The sequence below is a fragment of the Falco naumanni genome, chromosome 3, assembly GCF_017639655.2.
Source record: "Falco naumanni isolate bFalNau1 chromosome 3, bFalNau1.pat, whole genome shotgun sequence".
Taxonomy (NCBI): domain Eukaryota; kingdom Metazoa; phylum Chordata; class Aves; order Falconiformes; family Falconidae; genus Falco; species Falco naumanni.
This window is the reverse complement of record NC_054056.1, coordinates 89,126,805-89,154,689: the sequence shown is the minus strand read 5'-3', so window position 1 is coordinate 89,154,689 and position 27,885 is coordinate 89,126,805. Positions and strand designations below refer to the sequence as shown.

At 37.6% G+C, this 27,885-nt stretch overlaps 1 protein-coding gene across 3 annotated transcripts; it reads left to right on the top strand.

Moving 5' to 3' along the window:
* The first annotated feature begins 32 nt into the window (after window positions 1–32).
* NBN (nibrin) lies at window positions 33–25,497 on the top strand. 3 transcript variants are annotated; one of them, XM_040586224.1, is made up of 16 exons: window positions 33–229; window positions 1,835–1,968; window positions 3,078–3,223; window positions 4,591–4,750; window positions 5,169–5,272; window positions 9,825–9,942; window positions 10,212–10,402; window positions 11,503–11,603; window positions 13,765–13,906; window positions 14,311–14,571; window positions 14,847–15,315; window positions 17,120–17,191; window positions 18,204–18,359; window positions 20,849–20,962; window positions 21,970–22,019; window positions 25,302–25,497. In XM_040586224.1, the coding sequence occupies exons 1-16, from the start codon at window positions 199–201 to the stop codon at window positions 25,330–25,332; spliced, it is 2,280 nt and encodes a 759-aa protein (XP_040442158.1). In that variant the 5' UTR covers window positions 33–198; the 3' UTR covers window positions 25,333–25,497. The 3 variants fall into 3 exon arrangements, with proteins under 3 accessions (XP_040442158.1, XP_040442160.1, XP_040442159.1); XM_040586225.1 differs by lacking the exon at window positions 33–229 and adding an exon at window positions 923–1,292 and having other exon boundaries at window positions 4,596–4,750; XM_040586226.1 differs by lacking the exons at window positions 17,120–17,191; window positions 18,204–18,359; window positions 20,849–20,962; window positions 21,970–22,019; window positions 25,302–25,497 and adding an exon at window positions 16,818–17,102.
* Window positions 25,498–27,885: the final 2,388 nt, after the last annotated feature.

Sequence of the window (27,885 nt, the reverse complement as noted above, 5' to 3'; positions counted from 1 at the left end):
GGCAGCCGGCGCTCTCTGCTCCCCTCCCTTCCCCTGGCCCGGCTCTCGCCCGCAGCGACGCGGTGGTCCCCGGCAGCGAGCGGGGTTTTTTCCTTCCTTTCCCTTCCTTTGCTGGCGTCGGCCCGGCTCGCCGGGGGGTGCAGGGCCGAGCCGCCTCCCCGCTTCCTGCCGCTGAGGCGCTCCTGGCCTCCCTCCGGGATGTGGAAGCTGGTGCCTGCCGCGGGAAGAGGTGAGGGAGCGGCAGGCTGCGCCCGGGCTCGGGCCTGGCACCGCGGCCCGCTCGTCCTTCCCGCCCCGGCCTGCGCGGCTGCCCGGGGCGAGCGCAGACCCCTGGGCTCCAGCTAGGGTCCGGCGGCGGCGGGCCTCGGCCCGGCCCTTCGCTGCGAGTGCCGGGGTTCCGGCCGTGCGGCCCTCCGGGTGTCCTGCCGTGCTCCCCGGGCGTCCTGCCGTGCTCCCCGGGCAGGGCTGCGTGGGCCCGCTGTGGCCCGGCGGTGACACGAGTTCTGGGCGCTTGGCCGCACCTGGGGCGCCGTTTCTCCCGTGGGCGCCGCAGACCCGGTCTCCTGTTAGGTTTGATCGGGCTTTTCGCTTTGCGAGCCCCGCTGCGGTGTCCTGGGGCGCTGCCGCAGCCGGCGGGGTGCAGGGCCCCGTTACAGTACCCGAGGAGCTGAGCTCTGAGGCAGAAGTGAGCTTCAGGAATCTCTCAGAAAAGATGCCTAAATATTATGTTGATGCTTCAAGGGCCAAGTGTTGAACTTAAAACATCGTGTTGATTATTGAGTGCAGAGTTTTGAAACTGAATTGCCACTGTGCATTTATTTTATCAGTTTTCTTATCCATAGGAGCTTTGATACTATTATCAAGTTATCAGTGTATCGTGTAATACATAAATTTCTTCTTGACTTAAATATTTTCTGTATAATGAGTAGTCCTATCACAACTGCATCTGCCTTTTATTTCCTAATTCATTGGGAGTTATTATTGTGTGTTTGGTTTATCTCCTAGTAGCAACAGTACCTACTGAATTCTGTTGAACAGACTTACCTCTTACAGCCTGGAAGACTCTCGCTCAAGAGCTGAAACACTGGGAGCATCATATTAAAAATGATTTTTTCTGTGCAGTTTATATTTGGAAAGTTATTTGCCCAGGGCTGAGAACTAGGATTTAATCTGTAGATATCATTTTCGTCAAGAAACATTTCTAGTTCTCTTGACCAGATGTAGTCAAGCCATCCACTGAGAAGCCACCACATGGTCTAGATGAGAGATACCAAGAATGAGCTAAAGCATAGGTCAGAGACTGAACTTACCAAGTATCATTCTGATTTACATTGCAGAACTTCTTACATTTGTTAGCAGGACATTTTCCTCTGAACCTCTTAGTAAGTTGTGTAAATAGTATATCTTCAGAAAATTTCAGCACCCTGAGAACTTGTGTTTTGGGAAGGTTATCTTATATTGTAATTATTTTTTTGTTCTTTTTCTATATGTAACAATCTTCAAGAAATAATACAAGAGAGAAGTTAAAAAGTAAAAGTATATTGTCCTTGAAAAAAAAGTGCGTTGCCACTTTCGTAACTGCTTTGCTTATCATAAAATGTATCCTGCTTTGCTTATCATAAAATGTATCCTTTTATAATGGACAAAGGGAGGGAGAGGGGAAGAAAGACATTTTGTCTATAAACTAAATGCCTAATTCTAGTCAGACTAATAAATGATGCATGACAAAGTTGAGTTTTAGATATATTACAAACTTCTGAATGTTTCCTAAGTACTTTGGGTATTTTGGAGTTTTTTGTAAATTGGTATTTTTCTGTCTCTTGTTTATTTTCAGGAGAGCCATACCGGCTTTTAAGTGGTACGGAATATATTATTGGACGCAAAAACTGTGCAATTTTAATTCAGGATGACCAGTCCATCAGTCGAAGTCATGCAGTTCTGACAGTAAATCGTCCTGAAACAACCCCTGTAAGTGGCTAGCATTTTACTGTATATCAATGTACTGTGTGGATAATTCGGTCTGCCATGACCATACATACTCTCATTTTGCGCTCACTGATTGCAGCTTGGAATAGAACCGCAGATCACCTGTCTTTCCTTAATCTTTACTTTTATTTTTTTTCCTCGGTGTTGCTTGCCTGTGTTGAGAAATTTAGTGGCGTAATTCTACTAGTCCAAGCTCCCTTTTATCCCAGAGTAAAGATTCACTAGGAATTTGTATTAAAAGAATCACAGCAGGAAAATGATACAGTTAAATTTTATTATCTAGACAAGTTTTAGATCTTGGTTCTGGGAAGCACTTCAGTTGTCTTACTGCAGGCTTAGTTCGTGTTTCGTTCCATATCATGAATTCTGTATTTGCTTAGGGGACTGAAAAATGCCCAAGGAGAATTAGTAAGCAGCAGTTTACTCTCGTTTACATGTTACAATGTTTATGGACATTTTGAAGCTGGTCAGCAGGAATTTCATTTATGTAACTGTGTATAGTGTTTGACATTAAATACATTTTATGTATTTGTCTTTTTAATACTGCAAATAGCGTATAACTATTTGGCAAAATTTCATGAGAACAAGCTGACGGTGTTCTCATTGGCTTATGATCCTTTTGGGAAATACGAAAGTATCTAATCTCTTCTCAAGATGTGCTGGTGTCACCATGCCTTGGAACTTGTGGAAGACTAGCAGTGTTCGTGGAAGGAAGTGAAGGAAAGTGACTTGAGCACCTATGCCAAGGCTTAATGGAAGGTGAAAGCGTCAATAATGAATCTCAGAGCCTTGCTAAGTTGCACTGGCAGAGGCTTTGGGCCTTGCACAGCCTCCCTAAGGACTGAATGTAAGAAGCACAGATGTTCTGAAGCTAAAAATATGTATGTTTTCTCTTATTTCTTCACAGGTGAAAACCAGAAGGTGAATAATTATGTGTAGGCAATCTCATTGTACAAAGTGTTTATTTAAGATAGTATTTTATGAGCTTTTTCTTATTTATCTAGTGCTTTGATCCCCAATGGTAGTAACCTCTTTCTAGGAAAATTATTTCATTCTGATAAACTATAATGGCTATTTATGTTTATTTTCAGAGCCAATCTCTCTCAGTCCCTGTATTAACAGTAACAGATACATCTAAGTATGGTACCTTTGTTAATGGATCAAAACTCAATGGCAGTTCAGTGTCTTTGCAGTCTGGTGACAGAATCAACTTTGGAGTCTTTGAGAGCAAGTTTAGGTAAGTGCTTTGATTATAAAATGCAAAGTAGAAAATTGCAGTTTTTAAAAAGAGTATTTTAGCACATCATACAACTCATCAAGCGATACAGCAGTGATGATTTTAGAAAGCAAAGGAGGTGAGCAGTATTTTGCCTGTGTTCCACACCTGCTTCTGCAATGGTTTTCCATTACTTAATTTAATAATGTAATTTATTTTGACACTGAGAAACTAAAATTATTCATAGTAAAGCATTGGCATTTTGGAAGATGTTGTATCATGTACAGTGAGTGTTTGTACTCATACATGTGCAGTGAAGCCATCTTAGGCAAAGAAAAACATCCTGAAACAAATAGTTCTAAACAAAGTTTAGGGTAGGGAGAGAGCTTGTCTGAGCCCTCGTTCACTGTTGATAATGTAACAAGAGAAGAACTGACATGCTGAATGCTTGTTGCTGTGACATATGCGTGCATTCTTTGTAGTGAACCCAATTTGCTAACTTTTCAAATGTAACTTGGTAGCCAGGGCTATGTTTGCATATAGGAAGCACTCCTTGAAGTTAAGTTGTGGGTAAATAGAACAAATTCTGATGACCATTAAAATCAGTGTTAAAGCCACCAGAAGTTGGCTTTGTTCCTTAAAATGTGACTCAGTTTTGTCACTGCTGCTGGTATTTTCTGACAGAAAAAAATGCATCTCCCTCCACTTATGACAATAAATTATTTTTGGTATTTTAGATAAACCTGAATATGTACCTGAAATATGATACAAGTATCTGGTCTCATGGCATGATTCATCATGACTGTTGTACTGGAAAGATAATTTAAATTTCTTTCTGCTTTGTAAACTAAACCGAATCAAATCCTGGAATTTGATATGCTGTAATTCTATATGGAAGATCTACAAATACAAATAAGCTTATGGTCAAGAGTAATGGCAATGTTAGGAAAAAGTTGCTTGAATTTGCATTCTACAGCTCTTAGAATTTTTTTCAATATTAATCTGTTCATGAACTGTTCTATTAAGCATACTTCTGCCTTTGGAAGAACACACTCAATTTCATCTGATATTCCCTGTGTTTTTTTGAAGCACGAATTCTATGTGATATCTGTGAAAGACCCAAAAGTCCTTAGAAGTATTTCAGACATTAAGTCAAAATGTTATTACTTTTTTGGAATAAAAATCAGTATTTACTTTCTTCAGGAAACTTTAAAGCATAGTCTTTGATCTGGGTAAGAGTATGGGTGTTTTTGTGTGTGTGGTTTTTTGTTTGGTTTTGGTTTTCTTTCCTTCAGGTTTCCCTGAGACACAAACGTGATAGTTAAGTCAGCTTTGTTCATCGTAATGATTGGTTGAAATAACTACAGCAATTCTCTTGTTCTTTGCAGAGTAGAATATGAACCTTTGGTTGTCTGCTCCTCGTGTTTAGATTTAGCTCAGAAAAGTGCTTTACATCGAGCCATCCAGCAGCTTGGAGGCCTTGTAGTGAATGAATGGACAAAAGACTGTACTCACCTTGTAATGGTTTCAGTAAAAGTCACTGTTAAGGTAGGTTGAGCTTTTGCATATTGATAGTGTTGCTTTGCAGTTTTCCCACAAAAGCAAATTAAATTCTAGACCTGCTCAAGATTTTCTTCTACAAAGCTATGAAGTTAGCTCATCCAAGTTTAGAAAGAGGTTATGTGTTGATGGGAGGTTGGAGGGAAATAAAATGAAAAAAGCCAGTTTTGAAGACTTGCTGATTTTCATCAGTTGCCTTGTACATTTTCATAACTTTGGACAAGACGGCAATTAAAAGCTAGGTTGTTAGAAGCAAAACAATCCTGGTTTTCAGTAGCAAAATACAGTACTGTTTTATTTGTGTGATGTTTTCCATATCTCAGATCTTAAAAGGCTAATGTCATTTGAACCATATTCTAGCTGAACTTTTTCCATACAGTAAATAAGCATTTTTTTGTTCTTTCAGACTATATGTGCTTTAATTTGTGGTCGACCAATTTTAAAACCAGAGTTTTTTGTTGAATTCATCAAAGCTGTTCAGTCCAGGCAACAGTTGCCAAATCATGAAAGGTAAGTGTCATGTTTTCATTGTCACATAATTAAATTTAAGGGAGTTAGATTATTGAAAACCTACATGTTTATCTGATCATATTTGACGAAATGTGTGATTTACAGTAACTTTATTTGTGGAAGAATGCTTAATATGGCACATGTGTTAATATTCAGGCAATTTTCTTGCTCTTGTCTCCAAGAGTTATAAAATGAGCTCTTGGAATTGACTGTATGCTTAGAGATGTTACTAGTTCTAAGTAGGAACTTGTTTTGTTGATATGTTTGAAGCAACCTTTAAACTCTTTTGGGAATTGATGCATAAAAATAAAGAAAATTAAAAATTTATTGAAGAAATTATATCAAGCGTATTTAATTATGTAGACATTTTTTCCTAGTATGCAGTTAGTTACTGAGTTTACTGTAAACTTTGGTCAAAATAGAGTTAGGCTTACCATTGAATTCCCTGAAATAGCAGGGGTGGTTAATTTATCTGTTTAGAGATGAAGTAAGATTAATGTGCATTGGTCTTCCCTATGTGAGAATAAAATACTCATTGTTTTCATGGCTAAATTAACTTGTTCCAAAGTAAGAATTCCTTTTTCAATTAAGTACTGTAGAATAGCCCTTTTGGTTATTTTCTCTATGTAGAAAAGTATAAAATAGGCCCATTTTTGTATACAAGAGTTCCATCTGAGCCTGTATTGCTACGATTTTTACCTGAAACGGGAGACAGTTGTGTTTTGTTTTTTGGGTGGGCTTTTTAATTATTATTTTGATTTTTGATTAATGCAGGTGAGAAATATCCATTCTGTCTTTTTAAAAGGTAAACTGTGTGGGTACCTGTAGTTTTTTTAATCGCTTCTTTTCTTTGTTTGCTTTGGAAGATACTGTGAAATGAAATACACAATGAAAGGAAATTGTAATAGTACTTGGCATTTGAAAAATAACATGTTGAACTTCTAATGTCAGTGTACAATGAGAAAAATTTGTGAAATTACTTCAGATGCATTTAAGACACTATGATTGTTCTGCATGTATTGTTTTCTGCATGGATGTTTCAACATCCAACAACCAGGTGGATGTTGAACACCAGACATTTGAGTAGGGGAGAATAAGTGGTGAAGAAGAATCAAGTCACGATTGGTTTTACATATGTACAAGATACTTGTCCATCCATCCATGTTAGAATATAGCAATTTATTTTCTTTAGGAGGTCTGATGATAGTCATTGGTATCTACAAACTACAAACAGTGTAGTTTGAAGAACAGGGCTGGAAGGAAAAGGGCATCTAAACAAACCTCAATGGTGTACACACAGTAATGGAAACAAAGCTGTAGAGGATTAGCAATAAGCTGCACTTGATAGGTGGTAAAATGTATTTTGCAGAATGTGACAATATGTTGTTAGAACAATACAGGTGCCAATCTGGAGCAATTGGTAGCAACTAGTCTTTAGTTTCTAGATGCTGTTTTATGTTTGCAGGGGTTTGTATAATAGTCAAATCGGTCACCTGTGAGTGGCTTAAAACTCATTGGGTCTTCAGTTTTGGAAGAGAGGATTCTTCATGGAGTGCAACTTTTCTTTCTACTTCTACATTGTTTTATGAGGGTGTGTGAATGTTTTCTGGCAGTTTTTTGGGTTTTGTTTTTTTTATTAGAGGTGCTAACAATTGGTTGTACAGTCAGAAGTTTGCTTGGTCTAACATTGCCTAGCTGTAAGACTGCTGTTACTGTCTGTTAACAAGCAGACAGTGCCTTGGGCTCCTGAGACTAGGGTACATGTTTGTCCATTTCTTTTGATACAGGAGTGACAGTATAACTGAGCTATTAAGTGCTCTCTAAAATAAAACCAGATGGATATGTTTCCCTCAAATATTTTTGCTAACTATTAAGATTCTTGGAGGAATTGAGCTGACTAAATGTTAGTGACATTAGCAGTATATGCATGATGTAGCTTTCAAAGAGAGAGTTCTGCATCAAGCTAAATGGAACAGCTGGTGTAATAGATCTATATTTAAATTAATTACAGTATTTTAAATAGGTGGTATTTTAAGATGTAGCTTGTGAGAAGATTCTGAAAATTTACTTAGCAGCTGTTTGCATTCAATTTCCAAAAATGGTTTTAACTTTCACAGGGAATCTCTACATTGTGCATTGTAGCTAGAGATGACCTGAGCTGCTACATGCGCAAGACACTAAACTTGGGGCAATACTAGTTTGAATACTTATGAAATAAGAAATGTATATCAATGCGGTAATACAGGGTGACATTGTTAATTAATCTTCATTACTACTGTAGAGCTGATCCCAAAAAGTTTTAGGGAAATAAAATCTTAAAGTTAAAAAAAATTAAAACTTCTTTTTGTTTACACTAAGGCTTCACAGAATTGCAAACCTGCAGTTCATGTATGAATGTGGGGCTTCTTACTTGAGGCTTTTTATGGTGAAATGTATTACTCCAGTGTTCTGGTACTCTGATGACCTATGCAAGGAAGAACAATAACCAAAGATTTCACTAATGGCTGCATAAGTGCAGCTCTGTAGGAAATAACAGTCCAGTGTAAGTAGTGCAGGGCTTTGAAAAAGTAGGAAAATAAATGAGCCTTTAACAGAAACTCATCAAGAGTCAAAATTTATTTATTGAAGGATTCAAGACTGTAGAAGGCCTTTTCTGGATAATGGTGTTACTGTTCAGAGCTTATAGGGGGAGAGTACAAGGAGCACTTCAGAATCCTAAGATGGAAGAAGACTTATGTTGCCTTTTGAGCTTAGATCAGCATTGGGTAAGAGTTTCAAAGTCAAGTCAAAGTTTTCTTTGAAGAGATGATCAGTTGAAGCTTCCTGCTGAAATTAAAAAACAGAGGTTTGAAATAAAAACGGAGGTTTGAAATGTGTTTATAGAGAAACTGTAGTCCAGTTCCAAAGTAATGGAAACTGCGGGTTTTCCCTTTTTACTCATCCTTTGGTCTTTAAAGATGACTGCCCCCTGTATTTATCTTAGGTTAATAACTGTCTTTATGGGACTCAGTATCAGAAGTCTTCTGGTCTAGTAACTAAAATCTGAGTTGCCCTATTTCTTGCAGTTAGTACACTTCAGCATGTCTATTTCAATGCAACAGTATTTTTATAAACAGACTTGAATAGGTTGCTGAAACTTATCAAATCCTAGTTTTTCAAAACCTGATAGTTGCAGGCTGGTTAATTTCCATTGTGTATGTAAAGCTTCAGGAACTGATTATGAAGAACACAAAAGAACAAAGATTGCTTAAAATGAAGTGTGCTTGTATAGTACATTTTAGCTTATCATGATTGAATTACAGGTGAATGCAATAGAAAATTTATATGCTTATTCTTGCGTTCAGTTATAAGTATGTGAACATTCACAGTGTCTGAAGAATTTTTATATGTTTACAGATGGTAAAAGTCTGGTAAAATGGTCTTAAATAACAATATTTCAGTATTTTGTGGAGTATGTTTCTTGCTTAGAATCTGCTAATCTTTGCATAAATGAGAAAAAAAATCCAAGTGTACTTATGTCTCTATATATGTAATTTATTATTCTGTTGAAGTAGATTTTGGGAGTGTGTTTCAGCATCTTTTTTTTCCCTGCATAGTAGTATGAGAAGGATGTATAATCAGCAGTCAGAATAAAGATAAGTAGCTCTGTGATCAGCAAGAGTAAGTACACAAACTGCTGTTTGGGTACAGACGTAGTATAGTATAGATTTTAAATTGACCTATGTTTTCCCTTCTTTCTAGTGTGCACCTTGTTCTATCAGAACTGTTGTAGTAGTGAATTTGTGGCTTAAAGATTCTGTAAATACTGTCCTGAAATTATCAGTCACGTGCTTGTCTTAACTCTAGAGGCTTTTTATGATGGGGGCATGCCATCATTAACTGGAGCAGAGATCACAGGCCGTGACAAAAATGAGAGCTTCAGGGGAGAATTCTGCTTTTGCCCTGTCTGTTCCCCAGCTGAATTTGTGATCACTTTTCTTGTATTGGAGAAGACAATTGAGAATCTGCAGTGTGAATCAGTTCAGTTCTCTATCCCACCAGCAAGAAAAGTCTACTTATTTTCTGTCATGTTAGTAGGCTGTCATCTACTGTAGTGGTACACAGTTTCTTCATCCAGCAGAAGAGAAGGAGAGGGTGGCTGTCTGCACCTCAAGGGTAGAGGGAGCAAGATGACTAATTATGTGTGGAGTTTTACTGTTAGCTCGAGTTAAGTGCAGAAGGTCGCAGTCACATTTGTCAGTATTGTTAGTGGAAAATACAGATATGTGTACAGTGTACAGCAGATACTTAAAGTGGAGTGGATAGGTCGAATGCATTCCTAGAAGTCTTGTCCTCTTAGTCAAAGTAGAATTCTTGGTCGTAACTTAGATGTTGAGAAATTAGAGGCTCTGTTTCTTCTTAACAATCTTTTGAAAAAAATATTTATATAAATAGTTTTAACAGAGCAATGCAGTATTTTAACTTTAGAGCTTTACTCTAAAATGGGAAGGAATATGAGCGAGTACTGATGGGTAAATCTGAATTTTGTAACTTTAGTTTTCTGTTCTTGCAGCTTTTATCCTCCAGTTGATGAGCCTTCCATTGGCACTGAACAACTGGATTTATCTGAGCATCATGAAAGGAAAAAAATATTCAGTGGAAAAACTTTTGTATTTCTAACTGCCAAGCAGGTAATCAGGCTTTACATTGCAGAAATATTGGAGGGCTAGCTAGGCACAGGTTCTCTTTGAATTCACACTCATTCTGGGTTCATCAGGAAAGAAGGATTTCTTTGTGTTTCTCTTGTTAAAATACAGTGGCCTATACAGGGGGAGAAACAGAACACATCACATCTGCATTAGTACGTCAGTGATAAGCATTATGCTGGTAGTTCATTATGCTGATACTTACAAACTGACTGTATTTTAAGATTTATTTTTTTTTTTTGCATTCTCTTTAGCACAAGAAACTGGGTCCAGTGGTTATTCTTGGAGGCGGGGAAGCAAAGCTGATGACAGAAGGAAGAAAAGAAACATCTTCACTAGTTTCTCCAGAAGTTTGTGTTGTTGATGTGGGGTTGGCAGACTCTCAGATCCCAGGATCTGACTCCTTGAGAAACTGGACTGATTCCATTCTGACTATCTTGCAAAGGTGCAGCATTGTTCTGTTGTACAGCAGTAGGGTAATTTCAGAATTTCTGCAGAGATTTGGTCATGGTGTTTGCATGCATACTGAAGCAGTAGGATGCTTATAAAGAGGGCATTTTCTTCATTGCTTTTAAGTATTTTGTAACTAAAATTTCTTGAAGCAGGGAAAAAAGGACTTGGCAGTTCTGTGAGAATTTGATGGGGTTTGTGTTTTCTTCTTTTGTTTTTCAGAGGATCCAATTCTATAAAAAGTTACTGTAATGAAGCTGCTTTGAAATTACAGACAGCAAGTGGTTTTTCTTCTATTAAAACAAGTTAAAAATTGATCTATTTTCCATTCTTAGAATATATTATCTATGCTTTTTTCAATAAATATATGTATTTAATGGAAGACAGATGAAATGGCATCTTGAGGACATGTGGTTCGTTGCTGTCTTAATTATTTGTATACAGTGTTTCTGAAGAGTAGCTTCTGTTTGAAAATCAGTTTTTATTTTGGTGGTAGGTTTTGTGTGAGAGGGTGGAGTGCATGTTTTATAGATGTTAGGATTTTCATGTTATTAAAACAATGAAAGAAAACAAAATCCCAGTCCTTAACCTGATACATAAACCTAGTTCCCCTGAATTTTCTTGCTAAATGCAGGGAACTGTACTCAAGGTTTTCTTATGGCAGAAATGCAGGGAACTGTACTCAAGGTTTTCTTATGGCAGTAGTACAAAAGAGGGGTATGTGTGCTTAGTTGATTTGTAATAAGTGTTGAAATCTTTCAAGTCACTTTTCCATTCACACTTTTCAATCAGAGGTAGAGCGCAGTTGGTTAAATGCCCAGAAATCCACTAGGGAGAGATGCATTAGCCAGATTACTGGGACTAGACAGTGGCTACAGCAGCAGGCAATTGGAAGTTCATATGTATAGGACATGGGTGTAATCATGGATAATTATGTTGATTTACTGTATTTGAAAATTGTGGTGTAGACTGATGGTTTTTGAAAGGAGGAGTGGAGTTTGTCATATCTGTGCCCATTCACCTATTCAGGTCCAATTCTGTATTAATAAACAAATTTTTTCGGTCTCTCTTACATTTTTTTTTTTATGTTAACAGCAAGGGTCTCAGGGCGATTCCTGAAGCCGAAATTGGACTGGCAGTTATCTTCATGTCTACAGAAAAATTCTGCAACCCTCAAAACCATGCTGGTAACAAAGGTAATTGGAAGGGTAGTAATAAGTTAACAGCATTAGAGAGGCAGTTATTTCTTTTTGTAAAGGGGCATCAACTGCTTATGTTCTTTTGTCTTGCTTTGCAAGACCACTAAAGTAGAATGATGCTTTTTTAATGGTCTGGCAATAAACTGCAGTGAAAATTTAAATCTAAGACTCATAATTAAAAAAGTACAGATCTAAAACTAGCGTAAAAAGCAGACATATAGTACATTGGTTTGTAAAGGAAAGGTACTTTAAAAGAATCTTCTGAAGTTCACATTTTTGTTGAATTAATACATATGTGGTAGTCTGAACTCCATGCTATTCTATCTTTTATGAAAAGGCTGTAGTAACAGGGAGGTAAAAGATGAATGTTAGAAAGTGAAAGAATAGGAAGGGAATTAATTTGTAAAAGCTTGGGTTTGTTTGATTTTTTTGTTTGATTTTTTTTTTTTTTCCAAAAAAGGATTTGCTTTAGGAAAATTCATCTGCCCCACACACAGTTCAAAATCAAACATAATCTTAATGTAAGAAGTAAAAACAATTACATGATTGCCATGTTTGTTAAAGTAATAGTTTGGGGGTGGGCGTTCCAAGTCTTGACTTGAAACTTAATTTGTATTTGCTAATGCAGTACTAACAAAAATGCTTGAGAGACAGAAAGAGGTTTTGTTTCTCTAATTCTCTTTTCATGTATCTTCCAAAATTGTTACTGTTTTGTTTCTGTAAAATGTTCAAAGTTCTGTGTATAATTTTATGTTCTATTCTGTTCTACAAAGTGTTGTATCAGGTAGCAAATCCTATAATTTAAAAAAAAAAATCAAACAAAACCCCCATACATTTGCCTTTACATATGGGAACATTACTTACTCAAAAATGTATTTTGAAGAGAGAAAGATGTACGTGCAGTACTGGCAGAGCTCTGAAAAATACTTAGGTTGACTGGTATTCTATGAATAACTTCTATATGATCTGTTGTCTATCCAGTTAGTTTAGGAAGCAATACAAAATAATTATCAGATTGAATTTAAAGATACAAAGATACTGACCTTGCAGACATCTGAATATATCAAACATGCTGATTCTTGTTTCCAGTCTGTATGTTACAATTGGATAGAAATTAAGTTGTCTGATTGAATTGTGTGAATGTACTATATGTCAGGCTTTTAAGGATAGCTGTGTTTAGAGTTTAGCATTTGTTCCCTCTTAGCAAATATTTTTTGGGACTTAAAAAAACCTTCCATGTAAGTGTTCAAATCAAAGGGATTGTAAACAAGATTACTTCCTCTGATCTTGTCTCAGAACAATGAATAGCAATGAATACATAAGATGTAGTTGCTAGGTGTGTCTATATGTTGTTCTTGGTAGGAAAAAATGAATGAATGTATATAGAATGGGTCATCTGAAAGGGTAATACTGTTACCTTAGTCTCAATCGTAACAAGATGCAGGAAAAATGTAAAAGGGCTGAGCGATGAGTAGTAATTAAAAAATGTATCTATAAGCATGATGAGGCATGTTAAAATAGTAGATGTTATTATCTTTTGACTTGGAGAAGAAATGTGTGAAACAAGGACACGTGAAAGGAAAGAATATAAATAAATGTTGTATATACACTTCTTTCTGTTTTACAGAGAAATACTGAGAGTAACTAAATAGAAGGCAGCAAAGGATGTTTTAAGGCAATCCCCTGACTATAGACATTAGGGGAAATTGGCTGTAGAAGACATTTATTCTAAAGTTTTTTTTTTATTTCAAATATTGGTTCTGTATTCTGTATAATAATCATGTTAGATACCATCGTAAAGCTGTAAATGTGAGGAATTTTGTGCTCTTGACAGTTTTGCAAAAAATTTGTTGCATGGCTTATTAATTACATTATGTCCATATTAATATATGATTTCCCATTATACTTCATTTTATTTAAGCAAAATTCCATGACTGACTTCAGTGGAATGTTTGACTGAAACTGAACCCCAGAATATGGCCCTTTAGAACTGTTTCTTTCAGGTTTTTTTTAGTAAATCTGCTTAATAGTTTTATTAAAATGGCTTTAAGGCCATTTTACAAAAATCTCACCTGATCAGTTACTGATGTGTGACAACGCTTGCAAAGAAACACAGATTTGATACTAACCTTTTCATTCTTACGTGTTGATCTTGCAGCTGTAACTAAAGGTATTCCTGCACCAGCTGTTGCAAGGAGAGCCATTTCCCAGAGCTTGGCTGTGGATGAAACCATAATGCCACCTGCTGCAAATAACAGCACAGTATATTTAGCTGACACAGAAACAGAAAAGCAGACATGGTAAAGTATTCATGGAAATAGTTTCTAAGCTAATAGTTGCAAATAAAGCAATCTTTTGTGGCAGAGGAGCTCTATCATTGCTATGGGCAAAGAGATAGATTGTTAGAAATGGCACTTAACTAAATTGCTGCAACTTGTCTGCAGTGAGAGGAGTTCTGCTTTTGAGTGGTAGAAAGCATCACGTTAGGACTTACGTGACTCTTGGATACAAATGTAGATGCTGCATATCTGATTTGACTGTTTGACTGGCATTCCACAATTATAAAACTGTATTTATCGTAGCAGATTTTACAGTTTAAGTACACCTATATTTTTTATAAGTATGTTCAATTTAAAAAGTGGTACTCTACGGTGTATCTCTGTGGTAACTTCTTGTGTTTTCACTTTTTTTCTCTCTAATGTAGTATGATGATAGAGGATACTCCCCAGATGGATAGATGGGGCAAAATGGCTTTCCAAGACGTAACTGCTGTAAAGAGAAACCCTACCACAAGTGGCAGTGCAAATGCAGGAACATCGGTGGCTAGAGTAAACAGAACATCAGGATTTAGTCAAAGTCATCCTGTCTCACCATCTAAAATTTCAGAAGCTAATAAACCTAGTGAGTGTGCTTCACATCACCAGTCTAATGTAATTACAAATTACTTCCAGGTAGCTAGAAAAAGGTATGTTGAAATGCTCTTGACATTATTTACCTTGTTGTTCTGTTGGTGTTGTTTCTGAAAAATAATTTTAACTCAAGGCGTGTACATTTAATTCTAAACGTACTTAAAAATGTAATTTTTGGATCAGCTTCCTGGAATGGCAAGCTTTTTTTCAAGGGCTCTTATGTTCGAATTTCACAATGCAGCCACTAAAACCCTGGGAAGCTGTTGTGGATGACGCTAGTCATATTCAAAAATGCTTTTCTAATTTCTTTTCTAATTACTTTCTGGCTAAGGGAAAGAGATGAAGAACAAACATCTGAACCCAAACTAGCAAAACTGGAGGAAAGGTCATTGCTTGTTTCCAAGTGCACTGAACCCACAGCTTCATCAGTGGGGAACAGTGAAGCAGAACAGCATCAAAAGGAAAATAACATCCTGGATCGAAACCCAAAATTTGGGTTAGAAGACACAGGTGTAGAGCTCATGAGGGAAAATGGCAAACTAACAAGCGATAAAAGAGACACTAAAACTGCTTCTAGTGAAAAGCATGCACCAAAGAAGAGAAAGGAGTTCAGTGATTTATCTGAAGATACAGAGGCACTAGAAATTGTGTTCGGAAGCAGAGATCTAGACTGGGAAGATCAAACGGTAGATCACGACCAGGAAGCTCAAGGAAACGCACGGAAAAAAAAATGTTTGGAAGCCAAAGGAGGCAGGATTCAAGAAGTAAATTTAAAGCAGAGGCAAGATAATAAAATACTGGTAAGCCATATTCTTCTCATGTACCTAATACTGAAATTTACAACTGTGGTGGAAGAATTTAGGTAGTTTCTTTAAGAATGAGGCTGCCTGCATACAGAAAGTAGCTTTGTAAAATTTGTTTGCTTAAGCATCCCAAATAACTCTGAAGTAAAAATTGACATGATGTATCTGCTACACATGAACGTTGCAGTGTTACGCCTATCTAAATGTTTTTCATTCTTCAGGACGTTGTTTCTTTGTGAACTGAAAGCTGCTTGTATTCTGAGTTTTCCTCTCTTTTTGCCTAAGTACTGTGGATAGAACAGCAGAATATACCCCTGGTCCAAGAAAAACCTCTCAAATTGTATGTTATTGTGTTAATTATAATGCTGATATTTATACTAAAATAATACTTACCTTTATGTAATGGATTTTCTGAAGAGACCTTTAGTTGACCTCTTCTGTTGAACGCCACAGTAGTGTCCAGCATCTTTCAAGTCAGAATCTCTAGATGTCACGTGAAAGATTATTAAAATTCCTGTATGAGGCAATTCAAATCACTAATGTCCTCTTAAAAAAACAAAAACAAACCACCCAAACCCAGACAAACAAAAACTCCAAACCAAAATACAGCCTGTGATTAATTTTCTTGTTTATTTCTCTGATTTTGTTTCTGAGAATCAGTTTGAATGTATGTGTGAGTAGTTGGGATTTGCAAGATACCTTGAATCACATGATAATTAGTAATTTTCTGTGCATCCTTAGCTCAGTCCAGCTTAACACTCTTCTCTCGATACTTTACTAGAGCTTGCTTCTGGCAAAGTGTGAATTTTGAACTTCATTATAGTGCTGGGTTTTTGTGTGTTAATAACAGGCAAATTTAAAAAAAACCAATTAAATCTTACAGTTGTAGAGAATCTTTATTTCTTGCTCTGCATCCTATCAGAGAGGAGGTATTTTCCGTTTGGTCTGACTGTACTGAGAGACTGAAATGGCTGCTTGGAATAGTCTTTCGAATTTTGTTGTGGCCTGGGAAGTTTTTCTAGTCTAACTTCTTGTCAGGATCATGAGGGAAAACAAATTCTTATGTATAACTAAATTGTTATTTTTTCAGATGTGCACTTAAAAGATTTTTGCTGACAGAAAGTCTTCTAATAGTTTAATAATGACGTACTTTATTCTCATAAATTGTATTTCCAGTGGAATAGGAAGGAGATTTCATGATAAAGCTCCACAGGCATATTTATGTTGCCTGTTTTCTTCAAGTATAGATGCGCCTCATGTATCTGGCAAGACAGAGAATGTGAGTGACTCAAAATCTACAGGTTGCTTAAAACTGATCTGATTTTTTTTTTTTACCGTTGAAAATAATCTGTGAAAGGCAAATCTGGTTTTAAACTACAGGAGGAAAGCAATCTGCAGAATACTTTCTTGTCCTAGTAATGAAATTTCCTTCCTGCAGACATGTACACTTAGCATACAAAATTGAAAATGCTACTTTTTATATTCAAAAGTTTTTACAGTGTTTTCCAGAACATGGCAGGACTCTGAAGATTGTACACATGGACAATACTGGCTACTGGTATAAGGAAAAAAAAAAGTGAGAAAATAATAGTGATTTTTTTAGTAGAAAAAAACCCCATCAATTGTTACAGTGTACATAAAATCATAAAAATTTAAATGTACAGTGCAGTTTCTTTTCTGTCTAAATATTTGTATAGATTTGAAAATGCTTATTCCACTGAAAATAGCAGAAAACAATTTTATGTAATTACATTTGCATTTAATTTCAGTGTTACATTTGAAATAATTTCTAATCAAATAGAATGAAGAGGAACTTGGATCAGTTCTAACTTCAGAAATGAAAAGTGACATCAAGCAGGAGTCGCAAGTCTTGGTAAGAAACCAGTTAATTGTTAGTTTGAACAGCGAACTTTGAGAAGCATTAATAAAATGCATCAAAATTTTGCTTTTAAGAACATAGTCTTTGTGGATCATATTTCAGCATAAAGGATGTTCTGAAGATTGTGCTCCTTAAAATCACGTGTAAATTTGATTAGTACAGTTTAGCTTACTGACTGTGAAAAGACAGTGAACTGTAGTTCATTGCATGCTTTTGTAATGGCAGGAATGCTGTGCAGGTATACCAAGTGCAGGGACAGCTCACATTAAGGGACGTTCAGTTTATATTTTGCTACAAACAACTATACAATATCTGGGCTGGAGCTGTTCACGAAGATAGTTTAACATTACTTGCGACGTTGTTTTGTACCCAGACTTCCTTTTTAATCCGTGTAGATCTAGCCCCAAGCAGCAAAGTGTGCACGTAGACTTGCTGGCATATGAGCATTCTTATGTACAAGAAAACGTTGCTTCATTGATCAGATCCAGCTTACAGCCCTAAAGTTGGCCTGAATGGTAAATCTGTAGGCTAGAATTGACCTGGAGACATCCAACTTTTTCTTCCATGGAGTTAGCTGGAGTTTCCGTTAGAGTAAGTACACTTGATTAAATTAGTCCAGGTAGGAGACAAGGTGAGAGGAAGAATAAGTAATTATTAGATATTAGCTATATTGAAAAAAAAAATTAAAATCCTGATGAAATGAGGTACATTGACTTCGTTATTATTACTGCATTTCTTAATGAGCTGGTCTTTTCAACAGATGTAAATAAGAGAGAAAGAAAATCTACTGAGCTCCCAGCTCTGTTGGTACTCTGTAAGGAGGCTGAGAAGTACTTCTATTTTCTTGGCCTCTAGTACTGCTAGTGCTTCCTCTCACCCTTTTGTAATCCTAACTTCTGCCTCAGCTGTGCTCATGGTAATTTCTTTCTCTAAAGTTTATACTGTTAGATATTCAGTATGTCTGTTACACACTTGAAGTGCTCCTTCCTTGTTCTTCCCACATAAGAACCACAATGAACTGCAAGATGACTCCAGCAATCTTCCTAGCAGACTTCTGTTGACTGAGTTCAGATCGTTGGTTGTCAGCCATCCAAGACACAACAGTCAGTTTACTGGAAATACCAGCTACGGGGGAAAGAAAAATTTCAAAAAGTTCAAAAAGGTTAGTGTGTATTTGAAATGGTCACAAGATGACACTATTTAAAAGTAGTGTCTAAAAATACTACTAAGTATTGCGTCAAGACTGTAGAAGTACAGTCAACCTACGGAGGGTAGAAGCAAGGACAGGTAGCCTGGGAGGAATATAGAGAAATTGTCTAAGCAGCCAGGGACCTGGTTAGGATGGCTGAAGCTCTGACAGAATTAAGTCTGGCCAGGGACGTGAAGGGCAACACGAAAAGCTTCTTATAGGTGTGTTGGTGAAAATGTGGGCCCTCTCTGGAAGGAAATAGGGAGACCTGGTTACCTGGGACATGGAGAAGGCTGAGGGTACTCAATGGCATTTTCACCTCAGTCTTCACCAACAAGTGTTCCAGCCACACCGCCCAAGTCGCAGAAGGCAAGGGCAGGGACTGGGAGAATGGAAGAGCCACTTCCTATAGGAGAAGGTCGGGTTTGAGACCATCGAAGGAATTGAGACCATCCAGTTTAGAACTGGAGAGACATGGATTTGATGGATGGACCGCTTGGATAAGGAATTGGCTGGATGGTCTCACTCAGAGTGGTCAACAGCTTGGCATCTGAGTGGAGACCAGTGACGAGTGCCATTCCTCAGGGGTTGGTGCTGGGACCGGCACTCCTTTTGACATCTTTGTTGGTGTCATGGACACTGGGATTGAGCGCACCCTGAGTGATTTTGCCAATGACACCAAGCTGTGGTGTGAGCAGCACACTGGAGCGAAGTGATGCCATCCAGAGGGACCTTGACAGGCTTGAGAGGTGTGCCCTTGTGAACCTCATGAAGTTCAGCAAGGCCAAGTGCGAGGTCCTGCATCTGGGTTGAGGCAATCCCAAGCATGGTACAGGCTGGGTGGAGAATGGTTTGGGAGCAGCCCTGAGGACAAAGACCTGGGGGTGTTGGTGGATGAGAATCTCAACATGAACCAGCAGTATGCACTTGCAGCCCAGAAAGCCAACCATATCCTGGGCTGCATCAAAAGAAACATGACCAGCAGGCTGAGGGAGGTGATTCTGCCCCTCTACTCCACTCTCATGAGACCCACCTGGAGCATTCAGCTCTGGGGCCCCCAACATCAGAAGGACATGGACCTACTGAATTGAGTCCAGAGGAGGGCCACAAAGGTGATCAAAAGGCTGGAGCCCCTCTCCTGTGAGAACAGGCTGGGAGAGCTGGGGTTGCTCAGCCCTGAGGAGGCTCCGGGGAGACCTTCTAGCGGCCTTCCAGTACCTAAAGGGGGCCTACGGGAAAGCTGGAGAGGGACATTTTCTGAGGACACGTAGTGATAGGACAAGAGATAATGGCTTTGAACTGAAAGAGGGTGGATTTAGATGAGGTATTAGGAAGAAATTCTTGACTGTGAGGGCGGTGAGCCCCTGGCAGGGGTTGCCCAGAGCAGCTGTGGATGCCCCATCCCTGGAAGTGCTCCAGGCCAGGTTGGATGGGGCTTTGAGCAACCTGGTCTGGTGGAAGGTGTCCCTGCCCATGGCAGGGGGGTTGGGACTAGATGATCTTTAAGGTCCCTTCCAACCCAAACCATTCTATGACATATTTTATATAAGAATTTTTAAATGTATAGTAACTGCAGAAGGAAACCATTTAAATACCATATTACACTGTTAACAAGTATTTTGCTAATTGACTGAAGCAGTACCAGGCTGACGAAGGCTTACCTTGTGCTAGATTATTAAGGTACTTGTACTCTCTATTCCAAGCTGTTACTTGGAATCAGTCATTAAGTGATGCCTACCATAACTCCCGGTTGTACCTCCACAATGCTAGCAATTTGACTTCTCCAAAAACCTGCATATAAAGTATGTGCTGATTCAGTGTCTTGCATTTTATCTAATAAATCCTGGATTTCTAAACGGAACTAAATGTAGTATCTTACAAAAGTTAGATTATTACTTGCTTGGGTACCGAAGATAATTTCAGGAAGATTCTGTGTTCAGTGTAAAAATACCACTTCAGCTGATATTAACAATAATAAAAAAAATGGTATAAGATTACTAGAAATGCATTTCAGTAAAACATTATGTAGAGCGTGAGTCAATGCAACTTCCAGTTTTCTGGTGGTATGTTCTCATTTTTAGATAACGTTACATTTCTGATAGTGTTTCCTTTTCTACTATTTTGCAATAGATGCTTATTTATTCTGACAATAAAATAGAATCGGTTGGTAAAAATCAATTTCTGATGTTTTCAAACTTCTTTAATGTACTATCAGCTTTATTTAGGATATGTAACTTGTCAGCTTTTGTTTTTCTGTTGGTAAAACAAGGGAGTGAATAGCTTTCTGTAAATGCTTTTTCACTTCAGACTCTGAAATATGATCTCTAATTAAATGTTATGCAAAGGAAGACTGACTGACTTCTGTGATAACTGAATAGACTTTCTGAATATATTAAAACAGACCTTCTACTTGCAGTGTGCTTGCCTTGCATTGTAATTGTAATAATTTATTGTCCAAACAGGTAGCTTATCCAGGGGCAGGACAACTTCCATATATTATTGGAGGGTTAGATTTGATTGCTCACCATGCTAAAAAGAATTCTGAACTCGAAGACTGGTTAAGGCAAGAAATGGAGGTAAGGAATTACTACTTGAAGATGATCAAACAAAAACTTGACTGACTTAAGTGGTCATACCAAACTGTGAAATACTTCAGAATTTTATTCTTGAAATAAAACCTCAGCCAATGAGCTGTGCACATGCTCATAGGATCATATACATTAGAAAAGTTACTGAAAGTCAAAGGTCAGTGGTAAGACTCATCTTTTTGCTGATTATTTGAATTCATTTTACATTTGACACTCACGTTATCAGAAATACTGATTCAAAGCAAAAATCAGTAATTTAGAATTTTTTTTTTAATAAGCAAAATAAGCATTATGGAAACTTGTGACTTCTAAAATTATGACAGGGAGCTAGAAAGAGCTTCTGTATGGTTCACTATGTTCAAATTGTCATACAGCACTCTTGATACGAAAATACCAGAGTAAAATTCTGTTGGGAGTATACCGAAGATATATTAGTAAGAAAAATTCAGTGTTTTTTCTTTTGTAAAAATCTTGACCTTTTGTGTGTAAAAGTTTTTTAAAAAACCCATATTTTATCATAGCAGCTTTCTAGCACTTTCATTTTCCAATAGTTTGTTTAAAGATACTTGCTGATGTATTCTCATGATATGTATTCTGCTTCCATAGTCTGACTGAGGTCTCCGTACATCAACACTTTTGATTGTCCTTTGTTTTTAACCCCTGCGTATAGATAATGCTGGTTGAAATTCCCTTTATGCACCAATAACCAGATAAAAATTTCCCTGTTTCTCTACTGATGCTTAAAAAAAACCCCAAACATATTTCTGACCAAAATTGCTATCTTGCATGAACAACTCTGTTCAATGAGTTGTTAGCAGTAGCCAAACTTGAGTAGTGAAATATATCACCTAATGTGAATATGCACTGAATGGAGTACTTAGAGAAAACATTTCTTAGGAAAATCTGTGTTAGTGCAGGAATATGTTTTTCTTCTATATAGTTTGTTCATTAGCTTCATCCTTAATGTCAAATATTGAGTAAACATCTTTTCTCAGGAACAGAACCGACGTGCAAGAGAAGAATCACTTGCTGATGATCTCTTTAGGTAAGAGTTTTATGTTTGTACTTAGAAAATGTGTATTTTTTGCATCACATCTTTTTTTTTTTTTTTTTTTTGGACAAATTCCAATTCTGTAAAAGACTGCTTTGACTGTTCTTTTCAAAATCTCATGTATTCCCCATGTATGGAATATAGCCACAATGACTCAACAACTCAATTTTTTTTTATACCTGAAGCTTTGAATTTCATTCAGACTTGCTATAGTTTTTTAATAAGAGTATTCTCAAACAAAAATGTTGCTATTTCCTGGCTGATATGCGCAAACTTGATTGTTCACAGAGGCTGAAAGAGATTCCCGGGTCAGGCTTTTCACCATTAGCATTAGCTAGAGCCTAATGAAGGTTTTGATCTTGTAACGTAGTCAGTCATCTGAACTGCGAAGCAGAAGGTGATGGGTCTGCCACTTTTTCATTTTGGCCATAGCACTTATCTATCCCTGTCACTTGAGGGAGCTAAACAACAGCTGTGAGAAAGTGATTGGCAGGACTGCTTGCTTTTTTTTTTTTTTTTAATCTTTGAAGTAATGATTCTCAGAATTTAAAACAAAAATAAAAATTAAACCCCCACAAAACTAAATAAATCCTTTAGTATGGCCCCCGTATCCCTTTGAGACCTTAAGCTGCTTTCAAACCATTCATTCGCAATGAAAGAGCTTGTACCTGGGGTTTTTTTTTTGTTAGAAACCCCCTCAGTGCCTTACCATCTTTCCATTTTTCAGACTGAGAGGAGGCATTTTTACACTGATCATTCTATGCTCTTGATTGTGTAGTAGAGTGATTAATTCTGTCTTAATCAGGGCTTATGTCACGGGAGTTTGAGATATTTCTTTGGTAGGTCCAGGTTCACCTTTGCTGTTTACCACTGCTCTTTGCCATAACTCATTGTATTTGCCTCTAAAACACGCTCTGTTTCAGCATTTTTCTTTTAATAACCCTCACTTCAGTCGTCTACCGCTTTCCCTAATCTCTTTTTTGAAAGAGGGATTCATTCTAGTCAGTTGATTTCCTGTCCAGTTACTTTCAATTGTAATCCTAATTTAATGATTTTTCACCACTCTAATCAAATAGATTTCTAAGCCAAGCTTGCTACTTTATCCAGTTTTTACATCTGCCGTACAGCCCTTAAATATATATCAGTTATGAAGACATTTATAAAAACATGATGCAGCTTGATTGCTGTGCTGGCATATTAACTGGTTCAAAATATCTTGATTAATTTTAGCCTTTCAAAACACAGCAGTGGCAACTTAGATAATTTGTATGCATTCATGCTTAGAAAACTTGTTATCTCAACTCTCAACTATTGTTTAGGACAGTTGTACTTAGAAAAGTTTCCATAGTCAAAACTATTAAAACAGGCAGTTTAGTGTTCAGCAGTTTGTAACCTACTTCTAATTTTGTCCTTAATCCTGAGTAAAACTACTTGCCATAATGCTAATGGTAACAGTTACAGTTTCCCATGAAAATTGCATTTGAAGGTGCCATTAAAGTCATGCAGTACTCCAAGGTAGAGATGAGCTAGGAAGAAAAGCTGTGCCCTCAGCTGCTGCTGAGTACTTTCAGAGATGGAGGAGGAAGGGAAGGCGTATCGTACTATCTGCTAGGACTACAGATAAATGGGTTATGTTCGTTAATAGCCCTTTGTATCCTTCACTGCCTGTTCCAGCAAGGTCTTTTGTTTCTTTGTGCATTCACTCCACAGTAGTGAAATCTCTGTAGTCCTTTTTCCATTTCAGGCCACGGGCACTGCATAGTTTCCTTTCTCTGATAATATTGTTTGATTTCTTTCTGTCTGGAAAACAACATCCAGGCTTCATTTAACATGGAAAATGGCTGGAGGTGAGGTGGGGGAGGTTATGAAAAGATGTTCATGACTGTCGGTGTCAGCATCTCCCATCACAGACAGGGTTGAAGTCCTGAAGGCAGTCCATCACATATCACCCCCTTCTCCTATCTACTTCTCTCTGCTGTTCCCCCCCCCCCCCCGTCCCCCCCCCAGGATTTGGTGTCCAGGACATATTTAAATGTTACAGCTGATGTGTTACAATGCTATAGCAATAAATTCAAAGAAATGCTTTGAGATTTAATATAAGGATCTCATATTTAGCAAAGATTTCATTATTTTCTCAGTTTTTATGTGAAAAAGCCACCACTGTTTGACTTATCACCTGCCATGCATTTGACTAATACTAAAAATAGTGCATTTAGGTAGAAAAATAAGTATGGTGAAGAAAGATGTCTTTATCCAAATCACTATCAAAGAAACACAATACTGCATGTCAACGTGTGTATGAGCCATTCAGAAAATCCTACTGCATTAACAGCTTGCTCTGTTAATTAACATTTAATAATAGAGCATTTCTTTCAAAGGGTACACATTTCATTTCTGCTGGTCTGAATTGTATAGCAACAGCAGTGACTTCTAATACCTTTCTAGTTATGTAGTGATGTAATTTGGCTCACAAGTTATCACATTTTCCTGTCTAAGCAAAAAAAAGTCTTGATGAATGAGAGCAGAATTAGTGGAAGTAAAACTGCCTGATCATTCAGTTGTGTCTGTACATTATTCATGCATGAATACAAAATACATCAAAATTCCAAAGAAGGTATGCAGGATTTTGGGAAATAAAGCCCAAATGGAGAGAAAGAGAAGGCTAAGGGATAGCAGTGTCAAACAGAGGCAAACTGTAAACATACTGCAGTAAATCGGGTGACCAGTATATCCAGAAAGTAGATCTAAATTAGTAAAAATCAATCAGAAGCTGTATAGAAGAGAAGATAAGGCAAGGAACTGTTTTTATGTGGAAGTAGTAAGCAGCAGAAGGGTTTTATCTGATTGAGTTGTGCCCAAATATACATTGCTGTGAATATATGGTAGCCCTTTCCCTTCCCTCCCCTTCTTAATTTTTATTTTGGCGGTTTTTTGTTTGGTTGCTTGGTTTGTTTTCTTTAGTAAGGCACTTAATGTTGGGACATTAAAGGGTTGGGGAAACTTGTTGATGCCTCAACTGTAAAGATTTTAAGTAGCTAGGAAATCAGTGAAGATTTTAGTAAAGGCTAGCTGTAGTTCATGCACAGGCTCTGGCTTGTGCGTCCTTCAGTCAAATTGTAGCAACTGTAGTTAATTATAGAAGTGCAGTCAGGGAAGGGACTGAACGCCGACTAATCCCTTGTTACAAATATATAATAAAGCTATTTGCATCACATTGTTAACTTTGAATATCATTAAGTTTTAATTATTTGTGACAAATTTTCTTTTTTGTTGCAGATATGATCCTAATGTGAAAAGGAGAAGATGAATTGTGACCTGAATTTACAGTGATTTTCAAGCAGTCTTTTCTGTTCTTTAGGTTTGCTGTTACAGTGTGTAATACATACCTACATATGACTATTTGAGCTATCTGTTATTGTAAGACTTGTTTTTAAGTCTTGGCTTTATTAAAGAAAAAGAAAAGTTTTGTTCACTACTTGCTACTTAACAGATTGCACGTTTTCAAGACCTTCACGTTACTTGCTTCAGAGTAATGCTTAGTAAAATACCATAGGTACATAAGATTTCATTTTGGGCTGTTGATTTCTAGTGTTTCCTTATCAGTAGTATTTTAGGAAAAAAAAAGAAGTTAGCATCACACTTTTTTCTTTTCAGAAGGGCTTTGTTAATTAGATTTTTGCATATTGTCAATTTTGTCTTGAGGTGGTGGTTTCTGAAGACTTCATAAATAAGTTAGACAAAACTTAAATTTGTGTCTGTGGAAACAAGTATTTAATATTGATAAGGTCAAGCTTCTTTCTATTTTTGAAGTTAGTAACATCAAATTGTTTTTAGTGCCACCAATTTTGTGTGACAGCAGATTTGAAAGATGTTTAAATTCTAAAATTCAGTGATTTTGCCCTATTACGTCTTCAAAATTTGTTTGAACAGCCTACAGTTAGACTAGAAACACTCCTACAAACTCAGAAAAGATACTAAAAAATTTTACAGCAGCAATAAGCATTTTAATTTTTGTTCCTTGAAACTGGAGGGAGAGGCAAGTGCAGTTTCTTTCTCTGCATATTTCCATTCCTTTGCAAACCAGTGGACTCATCTACCACATGACTAAGGGAAGCACCCCCCAGACAAACATGGAGGTTTCTTTATAGATCTTGTATGAGATGTCTTCTCTGTGTCAGCATTTCCAGCGTCATCTTCAGATTTCTTTGTAGTCTTTCACAGGCTGTGTGCTGTCGAGATGGGAGGGCATTTTGGGGATTTCTACAGTAGTGCTGACAAAAAAACCCAGCCTCAGCACTTGGCTGAAGGTATGTATCCAGTGTATGTTCCTGTTTTGGGTCCAACTTGAGGGTATCTAATAGTTGATAGGTTTGGTTTCTAATTCAGCTTTGTCTGCTGTTTGCTTGATGAGAAGCCTGTAGATCAGTATGTAAGCCTTTTGCTATTTGAACATGAAGTTATATTTGCATTAAAAAAGAAGCTTAGTCATTTAAACCTCTACCCCTTACCCATGCCTTGAATTATAATTCCAAATTCATGTAACAAATCCTGTTTGTAATACTGAAGCCTTCCATTTTAGCATACTATTGTCATAAGTTAGAGCTCCAAACATCAGGGGAAGCATGCTTGTTTGCTCACTGGTTTGAGCCTTCTGTTACTGAAGTTGCTGAGGTAGATGATAAAGGATGTGATTACGTGATCCAAATCTTGGGAGCCTGAACATCCAATAAACTACACCAGTATTTGCATTACCCCTGGAACTATTAAATTAACTTGACCCAATGTTTCCTTCAGTTTACAAAACATACTGTTGTAGGCTAACCTCATAGGCAGCTAAGCCCCCTGCAGCTGCTCACTTGCTCCTCGCCAGCGGCGTGGGGTAAGAGAATCAGAAGGGTGAAAGTGGGAAAACAGAGGTTGACATAAAGACGGTTTTAACAGTTAAAGCAAAAGCTGGGTGCACAAGCAAGGGCAGTTAACTTTGCGTTAGTTTTGCTGCATGCCATATTTTAATTTTGTGAGGATTGTGCCTTGTGGTTTCGACATTCAGTTCAGCAGTTTTCTGAGAGAACTTCTATGGTTTTCTTTGGAAGGGTAAAAAAAGTGCAGCAGCTGATATGACATCTAAGGTTTCTCTGATCTGCCTCAACCCACAGTCTGCAAGTATGCCACCTTTTTGACAATATGATGCTCTTTTTCTAAAAATACATCTAACCAGAAACTTATCTTCAGATCTTGTTTCTTGCATTTTTCTGTGTAACACAAAGTTTGTTTGAAGGCTTGTAGGGATTGCTTTTTTTATAGCATTTATTATCTTTGTTTACCCTGCTTACAGGAAGGAGATGCACACAATACTTAAACTAAATATACTTTTTATTAGCAAGGCTTTTTAAAATACAGTCTTGTATTCAGCAGCTTAGCTGAACACAGTTTAAAGCAGGTTGAATTACTCCATGTGCCACTAAAACAGAGGATGGGTGCTGTATCCCCACAGGAACATGCTTAATTCTCAGTTTAACTCACACCCGTTTCAGCAAACTTCGCATCTTTCCTACATCAGTTGGGGAAGCCACTGCCTTTTTTGGCAAGACTACCACGATTCTCACTGTTGACATTTATTTTCTGTTTCTGTCCATTAACATCTCTGAGCTGCCCCCTTTTCTCCTTCCCTTACTCCCCATCTTCTCCCAGAACGATGGGGGACTGATGCGGCAGGGCTGGCCTCTCCTGCGTCATTGCACCAGTTTCTGTATGCTGAAAGTGTCTTTGCTTTCAGTTTCAGTCTCCTCCATCCACCAACCTCCCCCCGACTTCCTCTGGAGTGCTAAGCCCCGTTCACTACCTTCCTTCCCGATGTGTC